The 11,297-nt window shown below is 42.7% G+C and overlaps 1 protein-coding gene across 1 annotated transcript in view; it reads right to left on the bottom strand.

Annotated features, from left to right (window-relative positions):
* Positions 1-3,328: 3,328 nt before the first annotated feature.
* The window catches only part of vcp (valosin containing protein), a 30,778-nt gene continuing 22,809 nt past the window's right edge, over positions 3,329-11,297 (bottom strand). Inside the window, exons 15-17 of the mRNA XM_003229092.4 lie at positions 8,277-8,432; positions 7,980-8,134; positions 3,329-3,832 (exon numbers count right to left, since the gene is read on the bottom strand). Of these exons, the coding sequence (XP_003229140.1) occupies positions 3,724-3,832; positions 7,980-8,134; positions 8,277-8,432 (420 nt within the window). The 3' untranslated portion in view covers positions 3,329-3,723. The remainder of the gene's footprint in view (positions 3,833-7,979; positions 8,135-8,276; positions 8,433-11,297) is intronic.

Here is an 11,297-nt window from a genome sequence, read left to right as displayed (position 1 = left end):
AGTGGCTCCAGGAGTTAGGGGTGTTTACTTTGGAAAAAAGAAGACTGAGAAGGGACATGAGAGTCATGTTCCTCCTGCTTTCATCTTGTAATGTAATCCTATTTTACTAAACTTATTATGTGTTTAATGTTTTATTTATTTTAGTTTAACTATTACAGGAGTTTTAGCATAGTGGCTAGTGTCGATTTGTCTGTGTATTTCTGTTTTTCTCTTTTGTTGTTGATATGGTCAGTGGTAAAAAGGTAAAGGTAAAGGTTTCCCCTGACGTTAAGTCCAGTCATGTCTGACTCTGGGGGTTGGTGCTCATCTCCATTTCTGTGATGACTCATGGGCCTTGTAGTCCTGTTCCTAGTACTATTGTGGCAGACGAAGAGGAAAACATGGGGTTTTCGCCGGTTCAGCAAGAGCCGGAGTCTCTTCACCTGCAGGATGTTGATGTTTGCCCTCAAGTTTTCAGCCAAACAGGCCTTGGGCAGAACTCCCCTCCGTTTCCCAGGAGGGAAAATTATTCTAAAGACAGGGGAGTCAGGGAGGCTAATCGGAGAAGCCTGAGAATCGCTGCCAAACAAATGGCTGATTAGGTCTGCTTCCCTTGGGAAATTCTAAGGAGTCATGCATCTGGACAGAGTTGGGTTTCGCTTCTCGTTCTCTAGGGAAAGAGTTCTGTTGGCGGGAAAACGAGACCCAATATAGGTGTTTGGTGCCAGGGATTCTTTGCGGAGTCAATTGATCAGCTTGAGGAGAGAGATCGTGTGTGGACTTCGTAATCCCAGTTCCTTGCTTCCCGGATCAAGCTTCAAGCCTTGCCTTGTCTCACGGTTTTACCACGGACTCTGTTTCGTGCTACATGTTCATCTTGCCTCCAGTCACGGATCTAGTCAAGAATCAAGTTTTATTTCCAGCCTTGTTGTCAAGCTTCATTGGACTTTAAAGACTGTTATTTCCCCACACTATTGCTTGGCAAAGTGTGTGTTTTGGTCAAGTGGATTAAAACTTTGAACTCTAATATCTTATATTGGACAATACATTTCTGGACTATATTTGACCTCATCTGAAAGGTCTGCTTCTGAACTATATTCTTCACTTGTTTTTATTGATTTTATATATTTCTTTAATAAAGATATTAGATAGAGACTGGCCTCTGTGTAAGGTTATTGGTGCTCTGCAGCCAGGGTCCTGACAATTTCTAAGCCAAAGAGCTGGCGTTTTCCATGGACACCTCCACGGTCATGTGGCCAACATGACTGCATGGCGAGCCGTTACCTTCCCGCCAGAGCGGTACCTATTGATCTACTCACATTTGCATGTTTTCGAATTGCTAGGTTGGCAGGAGCTGGAGCTAACAGCGGCCGCTCACGCCGCTCCCGGGATTTGAACCTGGGACCTTTCAGTCTCCAGCTCAGTGCTTTAATGCACTCTGCCACCAGGGCTCCTCTAATGGTCAGTGGACTAATTAATAAACTGATCTATCTATCTGTCAAGAAAATAAATAGCAGGAAAAGAACCCAGGCCAGGGTTGTTGTGTTTTCCGGGCTGTATGGCCATGTTCCAGAAGCATTCTCTCCTGATGTTTAGTCCACATCTATGGCAGGCATCCTCAGAGGTTGTGAGGCATACCTCTGAGGATGCCTGCCATAGATGTGGACAAAACATCAGGAGAGTATGCTTCTGGAACATGGCCATACAGCCCGGAAAACACACAACAATCCTTCGACAACACATAGAACCCAGGCCTCTTGTATGGAGTAAGCTCTCAATGGATGCAACCTCTGCCCTTTTTGAGATGTGGTTTTTAACTCTGAATATGTTTTAATGGATTTCAACTGTTAATTTCTAAGACGGTTATGTTTAACTCTGTGTTAATGTTTGCATATTTGCATATTTTAAATTTTATGTGAATGCTTTTATGGTTAAACCACTCTGAGTCTCCAGACTGCCCGTCTGCTACCAAGCACAATGCAAAGAGTTGCCTTTAGCCTATAAAGCCCTAAACGGTTCTGGCTCAGCTTACTTGTCCGAAAGTATCTCCCTCTATGAACCACCTCAGAGATTAAGATCGTCTGGGGAGGCCCTGCTCTCTGTCCCACCACCTTCACTACCATAATTGGTGGGGACAAGAAACAGGGCCTTCTCAGTGGTGGCCCTTTGGCTATGGAACTCCCTCCCCAGTGAGATCAGATCAGCCTCTTCTCTCCTGACCTTCAGGAAAAAAACTCAAGGCATGGCTTTGACACCAAGCTTTTTAACAAGTAGTTGGGAGCAGTGCAATATGTGATTATGAAACAATGTGATTGACAAAAAGAACGGCCCTGGATTATGTTTTGAATGGTGTGATTTTAATTGATGTTTTAATAATTCATGTTTTAATTACTGGTTTTAATTGTAATTGTTTATTTGGTATGTGGAACCCATGGTGGCGTAGCTGGTTAAACTGGTGAGCTGCTGAACTTGCTGACCAAAAGGTCAGCGGTCCAAATCTGGGGAGTGGGGTGAGCTCCCACTGTGAGCTCCAGCTTCTGCCAACCTAGCAGTTTGAAAACATGCAAATATGAGTAGATTAATAGGTACTGCTCTGGCAGGAAGGTAATGGCACTCCATGTAGTCATGCCTAGGGCCACATGACATTGGAGGTGTCTACGGACAACGCCGGTTCTTCGGCTTAGAAATGGAGATGAGCACCAACCCCCCAAGTTGGACACAACTAGACTTAATGTCGGGGGAAACCTTTACCCTTTACTATTTGATTTATGTGTATGGCATATATGCTGCGGTAAAGCCACCTTGAGTCCCCTTCGGGGTTGAGAAAGGCGGGATGTAACTATGGTAAATAAATAACTAGTGGGGTATAAATAAATATAACAACAATAACAATACATCCCAAGGGATGCCTTTCCTTGAGACAAGCCCCTTTCTTCTCATGGGCCCAGGGCATCACATCCATTGTAATATGAACAAGCCTCCCTCCCCTGTTAAATAATAATAATAACAATAACAATAACAATAACAATAATAATAATAATAATAATAATAATAAAAAAAACAAATAATTAAAAAACGAAGACTTTAGACATTGTTTCAGGGAATCACTTGTCAAGAGGTTGCTTTCATAGAACACCAAGAGAAGGCAATGGCCTGGATCAGACATGAGCAAACGTGGGCCCTCCAGGTGTTTTGGACTTCAACTCCCACCATTTCTAACAGCCGGTAGGCTGTTAGGAATGGTGGGAGTTGGAGTCCAAAACACCTGGAGGGCCTAAGTTTGCCCATGCCTGGCCTGGATGAATAAGAACAGAGGGAAGAGGAGGGACAGAGGAATGTGGAGGCCAGCTTGAAGTTATGGGAATTTTTTTTATTATTTTTTGTGGGTTTTTAATTTTTTTGTTTCGTTTTTACAGGCTATTTTGTTGTACCCGTTGCTAAAGCTGCTGAATCTGCCAAAACAACTAGAACAGAAATTTCCCCAGAAAGTGAGCCAGTCCCCCTCCGTGTCAAACCGCCCGCCCGCCCGCCCGCCTGCCTGCCTCCCCACCAAACCAGCCCAGCCCAGCAGCCGCCTCCCGCGGAAAGCGGGCCCCGGCCCACAGAGCGGACACGGAGCGGCGGCTACGAGGGTCTGACCAAGGAATGAAGAAGCCAGGAGTCCGTCGGCCACCGGGATGTTTTGGTCGCCCTGTACAACAACGTGGTGGCCTCTTCGGGAGTTTGGTCCGCTCCGGCCGCGCTTTAGCCGTAGAGGTCGTCGTCGTTGTCTTCGCTGTAGACGTTGCCGCCGCCGCCACTGCCGCCCGTGCCCTGGCTTGGTCCAGCACCGCCCTGGTTGCCCGAGGGGAATCTGCAAGACAACGAGAGGGGTCAATGGGGGGCAGTTAGATGGCCCCTAAGAATAAAGGACATCGGGTGTTGGAAAATACAACCTTCTTCAAGCTTCCTCTAGTAATTCGTTAATCTATTATTCTGTTTGTTGTGTGTTGTCTGAGCAGTATGGCCATGTTCCAGAAGTATTCTCTCCTAACGTTTCACCCACATCTATGGTAGGCATCCTCAGAGGTTGTGAGGTATATAATAATAACTAAACACAGCTGTCTATACTAAACAATATCTGAGAAATATGCGCCACGATAAAGGTTCAAAGCATAGAACACAATATGTTCAATATATTTAAATGCTACACAGAGCAGCTTTCAGTATAAAACATATATCAGACATATATCAACCAGACTCCCAACTAAAATTTGTTAGAGACAAGTTGGAGTCTGGTTGATATATGTCTGATATATGTTTTATACTGAAAACTGATCTGTGTAGCATTTAAATCTGATGATTGCAGTCTGTAAATCTTTATACTCTGTAAGTTACTACACTGTAAGTTACGACTGTGTGCCACTACAGCTGACTGAATTTGGTCATCAGTTGTAATATTATTTGTATTATTGTTAACATTATTATGTATATGATGCTCTAATATACATATTGTGTTCTATGCTTTGAACCTTTATCGTGGTGCATATTTTTCAGATATTGTTGTGAGGTACAGTAGAGTCTCACTTATCCAAGCTAAACGGACCGGCAGAAGCTTGGATAAGCGAATATCTTGGATAATAAGGAGGGATTAAGGAAAAGCCTATTAAACATCAAATTAGGTTATGAGTTTACAAATTAAGCACCAAAACATCATGTTTTACAACAAATTTGACAGAAAAAGCAGTTCAATGCACAGCAATGTTATGTTGTAATTACTGTATTTACGAATTTAACACCAAAATATCACGATATATTGAAAACATTGACTACAAAAATGGCTTGGATAATCCAGAAACTTGGATAAGCAAGGCTTGAATAAGTGAGACTCTACTGTATATGCCAATCAACAAAATAGCAGTTTCAGAAATGTATTTCAATGCCCAAAATATATCTACTCTCCCATAAAAACTACTAGTTTTATATCATGCATATGCCTCACAACCTCTGAGGATGCCTGCCATAGATATGGGCGAAACATCAGGAGAGAATATTTCTGGAACATGGCCATACAGCCCAGAAAACACACAACAACCCTGTGATCCCGGCCATGAAAGCCTTCGACAACATATGATTCTGTTTGCTTACTGTTTTGTATGTATGTTCTGTAATGCAGCTTCTTTTGCTCTGTTTCCTGAGAGGTTGTGAGATGGGTTGCAGACCACATGATTTGATCTGATTGCTCAGACCTCAGATTCCATTTTATGTCCTTCTTAGACTTTGGACTTTTTTTCATGTCAGAAGCGACTCGAGAAATGGCAAGTTGCTTCTGGTGTGAGAGAATTGGCCGTCCACAAGGACGTTGCCCAGGGGACACCCGGATATTTTTTGATGTTTTTACCATCCTTGTGGGAGATTTCTCTCATGTCCCTGCATGGAGCTGGAGCTGATAGAGGGAGCTCATCCGTGCTCTCCCTGGGTTGGATTCGAACCTGGGTCTTCGAGTCAGCAACCCAACCTTCAAGTCACAAAACTTTAACCCACTGAGCCACCGCAGGCTCCAACTTTAGACTGCTAAAAACACACACTTGCTGTTGATTGTAAGAAAGATGCCCTGTGTCATATACACAGAGATTGTCTCAAACATATCTGAAACTGGACTGATAAGCTATGTATTTGTGTAATGCTGAACACACAAAGGTTGTGAGTAAATCAAGTATGTTATTTTACCAAAGCCTACTTAATAATAATAATAAACTTTTTTTGTATACCGCCTATCTCTCTGAAAGGAACTCAGGGCAGTTTCCAACATGTAAGGCAAACATTCAATTGCCAGAAAGAAAATCATACAGACAATACATCGAAATAGACATATTCAACAGTATAACACAGCCTAAATAACAACCAAAATATCGTCCTAAAATACCAAAAACCTTTTAAAACACTCAAAGTAAAAATAAAATATTAAAAATCCATTGTAATTTCTTTAATTAGCCTATTTATTTCATTTTTTTCTCTTAAGTGCATGATATAAAACTAGTTGTTTATGGGAGAGTAGATATATTTTTGGGCACTGAAAAAACATTTCTGAAACTGCTATTTTGTGGATTGGCATTTTCTCTTTTTTTGTAACAGATCTAACAACTGAAGACATTGCCTTGCACATTACATCTGGTTGTATACCATATGAGAAGATTCTACTCAAATGGGTTTTTGGCTCTTCTCTGAAAGATCAAACCCAAAAGGTTATGATCTCCGAATGGGTGTGAATGCCATTTTCCAAAATTGGGAATTTTGGAAAAATTATACAGACAGCAATTAGGAAATTTTCCTAACAGACAGCAATTAGGAAAAAAGGGAACCCTGTAGGGCAGGCACGGGCAAACTTCGACCCTCCAGGTGTTTTGGACTACAACTCCCATAATTCCTAACAGCCGGCAGGCTATTACCCTGTTTCCCCTAAAATAAGACATCCCCAGAAAATAAGACTTGTTAAATACAAGGCCTCCCCCAAAAGTAAGACCTAGCAAAGTTTTTGTTTGGAAGCATGACCGCCGAACAGAACACCAGAGCATGCAGGATCGGTAAATGTACGTACTATAAAGTGTTTTTCATGGAAGTAATGGTATAACAAGAAATTCTTGATAGGATCCAGTTTGTCTGGTTATGCTTTGTGATGATAACTACTGTACAGTATATAATAAATGTTCATTTTTTTGTTCAACAATAAATGTGAATTCTTCTTCATGAAAAAATAAGACATCCCCTGAAACACCTAGTGCATCTTTGGAAGCAAAAATTAATATAAGACACTGTCTTTTTTCGGGGAAACACGGTAGGAATTGTGGGAGTTGAAGTTCAAAACACCTGAGGGTCAAGGTTGCCCATGCCTGCTCTAAAGTTAAGTTACACAAAAGTCACTCTTGCTTGTTAAAATTTAGTTCTAAGTAATGACTGAAAAACCAAGGAAACAGTGGCAAGTGTAAGCTTTGTTTCAGCGCTGCTTGCCAATCTCCCTGCACGAATCTTTCTTAACTGTCACTGGCAGCTCTATGAACGAGAACTGTTTTTTTGACTTTTGCACAGCACCTGTTGTGCATTGAAGCGCCACCTGACAAATCTTGGAATAGCTCCCAGATGGTAGCCTCCTCCAAACCACAAGAACTCACAAGATTCTGTCAAGGGAGGAACCGGCCCCTGGGAGGAAATCCCTTCTCTGTCACCAAAGCCTCCATTTGCTATCTGGAGGAAGACAGCCTATAGTTCAATGAATGGTCAGCATTCAAGACACAGCTGGAGACTGATCTCTTCTGGCAGGCCCACACAGTTCATTTTAAACTGAGAATTGTAACCTCACATTGGATTAGTGTTGGTGTCAGTCTTTGATCTGCGCACTACAATATGTGCATTTATCTGTGTGTTTTTACCATGTTGCACCCCGCCTTGAGCCATGAGGAGAGGTGGGTAACAAATACAATTTATTATCATATTTTTCTTAGGTTATAAATGTAATTTCCTAATTGGTTCTATCATAAAAACATGGAAGAAGTTTACTAAACTGCAAAAACCTTGTTTTTGCAGGAGGGACACCCTGCAGCACACTTTGCTGTTTTTTTCCAATGAAGATCTCATTGGGTTGTTGTTTGTGTTTCTGGGCTGTATGGCCATGTTCCAGAAGTATTCTCTCCTGACGTTTCGCCCACATCTATGGCAGGCATCCTGAGAGGTTGTGAGGATGCCTGCCATAGATGTGGGCAAAACGTCAGGAGAGAATACTTCTGGAACATGGCCATACAGCCCGGAAAACATACAACAACCCTGTGATCCCGGCCATGAAAGCCTTCGACAACACAAGATCTCATTGAATCTCAACCCATTCAACAATTTGTGGCAGCCACAAAGCAAAGTTTCTAAAGTAGAACAAATACTTCTGAATTAAATGCTGCACAATTACACAGGAAATAACACTTTCAAACCAGGCACAGAATTTTCTTCCAAATTTTATTACAGAGCATTATTACCTGAAGCTTCCAAAGCCCCGGCTCTGCTGTAAGGTCTGGGCGAACATCTCGTATTTGCGGATGTCATTATCGCTGACAGATCGGCGGGCAAAGCGCATGGCCTCCTCAAAGTGGTCGCGCCGGATTTCTGGGACGGGGTCATCCTCCTCCACCTCCTGCAGCAACAGGAAAGGGAGTCATCGCAGCGCTCAGCAAAGGGAATGGCCACCCACAGCCACGGATGAGTCGAAAGGGACACCCAGGCCCAGGGGTTCACCCCCCCCGAAAGACCCAACCCAGCCTGCCCAGGGCACTCACCATGGCGGAAGGGTTGGTCTGCCTCTCCCGCTCCCGCCGAATCTCGCTCTCGATGGACTCTCGGATGGCCAGTTTGCAGGCGCGCTGGCAGATCTCAGTGAGATCTGCTCCTGAAAAGCCATTGGTCATTTTGGCCAGGAAGTCAAGATCCACATCCTGGAGAAAGAAGAGAGGAGCCATGCGTCAAGCACTGTGTAAACATACCCTTTCTCAATGAAAAACCTCTCCTGCATTGGTGAGGCAACAGCAACAACCAAAACCAAAACCGGCTTACTTTCATTCTACAGCAGCGTTTCTCAACCTAGGGGTCGTGAGGAGGGTTTCAGAGGGGTCGCCAAAGACCATCAGAAAATATATGGTCTTAGGAACCCAAATCCCTTCAGTATTTTCTGTTGGTCATGGGGGTTCTGTGTGGGAAGTTTGTCCCAATTCTATCATTGGTGGCGTTCAAGGGGCTCTTTGATTGCAAGTGAAGTATAAAACCCAGAAACTATAACTCCAAAATGTCAAGGTCTATTTTCCCTAAACTCCACCAGTGTGGAGCATAATAATAATAATAATAATAATAATAATAATAATAATAATAATAATAATAATAATAATAACTTTATTTTTATACCCTGCCCCATCTCCCCGAAGGGACTCGGGGCGGCTTACATGGGGCATGGCCCGATAAAACAAACAAATAACAGTAACAAAGCAATAAAACAATTATCCCAGTAAAAAACATCAACATCAATAAAAACAATCATTAAAATCAACAAGCAGGATACAGTGTTAAAAACAGGAGACTAAGTCGTAGATCCCAGGCAAAGTGCAGAGTGTTACGAAATGGGAAAAGGAAATTTCACAGTTGAATGGACAATAAAGTGCGGTATAAAATGGCAAGACAACAACAATGGGATTATTATGGAATGGACAGATAGATCAATCCAGCAACAACTAAACATCGAAGGCCTTTTGGAAGAGCCAGGTTATTGAGTCTTCATGACAAGTTCGTTCCATTTCCATCATTGTTTGAAATCCACAGTGCTCTCTGGATGTAGGCGAACTCCAAAACCCAAGGTCAATGCCCACCAAATCCTTCCAGTATTCCTGTTGGTCATGGGAGTTCTGTGTGCCAAGTTTGGTTCAATTCCATCGACCATTCCAAATGCTCTTTGATTATAGGCAAACTGTAAATCCCAGCAACCACAACTCCCAAATAACAAAATCAATTCCTCCCCAACCCCACCAGTATAAAAATTTGGGCATGTTGGGTATTTGTGCCAAATTTGGTCCAGTGAATGAAAATACGTCCTGCATATCAGATATTTACATTACAATTCATAACAGTAGCATAACTACAGTTATGAAGTAGAAATGAAAACAATTTTATGGTTGGGGGTCACCACAATATGTGAAACTGTATTAATGGGTCTCAGCATTAGGAAGGTTGAGAACAACTGTTCTACAGACCTATCTGCATGTGGCATATGACAGGCTGAATTCAGGAACAAGGTTTAGCCAGCCCATCATTTCAAAAAGGGCTGCCAACACACTGGGGCACAGCATCCTCTAAAAGTTTATGGGAGAGGAAGTCAGAGCATTCTCTGAGCCTGGCCTCTGTCATTCTTATCAGTTGCTTATCAGCAAAGTGTTATCCAAGAAAGAAAGAAAGAAAGAAAGAAAAGGAACTGGGAAAGATGGCAAATGTATCTGAACTCAGAGCAAGGGAAGCACTGCTCTACTTAGCAGCCAAACTCAACCTTCAAGCGTGCTTTTAACTGCATCCTCTTGCCCCTCTGACACCCAGGGTAGATAAGATACCACCTCCGCCGAAGGAGAGGGTTCCCAATGCCATGGAGTGCTCTAGGACTCTGTCTTCTGCTTGCCCACATCCCCTTTGTGTCAGCACCATGACTCTTGACTCCAGCTCAAGGAGTAGAAAGCACCCAACCAGACTTTGAGAGGGCAGCAGCAGTCACCTCCTGTTAGAGGGCCATTTTATATTCTAGATCAGGCATGGGCAAACTTCGGCCCTTTGGACTTCAACTTCCACACTTCCGAACCGGACACAGCTGAAGCCTGGTTATGACCTACAAAGCCCTATATGGCTTCAGTCTGGACTGTCCAACAGATCCCATCTCCCTTCTGAGTCTGAACTCTTAAAAAATCTTCAGCTGGGATGCTTCTCTCTGTCCCACCACTGTCTCAGGCCGTCTCAGGTGGAGCAAGAGAGGCAGGCCCTTCTTGGTGGCTGCTCCTAGACATTCCCTCCTGTGGAGAATTCAATGACTCCCTCCTTGCTTGCTTTCCAACAGCAAGTAAAAGCATTCCTATTCTGTCAAGCTTTCAAGAACTGACTGCGTTGGGCTTTTAATAGCATGAGATGTTCTAATTGTAAGCCACTTTGAGTCTCCTTCAGGAGAGTGGGGGAATGAATAAACAAAATAATAATAATAATAATTTTTAAACTGTCTGTTAACACATTTTAAATAATTTTGATTATACAGGTGTTTGTTTTTAAATCACACACACACACCTTTTACTAATAATTTGTCTAGTTTTTAACCTATATTATTTTTAATAAGCTGTAAACCCCATTGATGCTATTATTGAAAGAAATGAATAAAATATAAATACCAATACAGTCAATACGTCATAGCTGCAGGTTAGATTTCTGCAGATTTGCTTAGAATGGGCTCTCTAGGTGCTCTAGTACGACCGCTGATTGAAGTTGATTACAGAGTGGTGCTAGAGTACCTAGAGATTCCTAGAGAGTGTTTTCTTGAGTAAAAAAGGAGTGGTTTTTTAATGTAGTTTTTCACTCTCACCAAGCCTTTGCATCCCTGATTCTAGTGAATGTGGATGGCGGGTGTAACGTTCTAGCACTTTAATAAATGTACTAGCCAGGCCCCAAAGGGAATGTGTAGTCAAATTCTGCCACAGTGCAAGTAGGCCTGCTGATCCATCCCACATCTTGATACAGACATTTAACTTCGTAGTCCTCAACATGCCTTGCTATGTCCCATCAGAGTC

This window comes from Anolis carolinensis, chromosome 2, assembly GCF_035594765.1.
Source record: "Anolis carolinensis isolate JA03-04 chromosome 2, rAnoCar3.1.pri, whole genome shotgun sequence".
Lineage (NCBI taxonomy): Eukaryota > Metazoa > Chordata > Lepidosauria > Squamata > Dactyloidae > Anolis > Anolis carolinensis.
The sequence above is the reverse complement of the archived record's forward strand: the minus strand, read 5'-3'. Positions and strand labels throughout refer to the sequence as shown.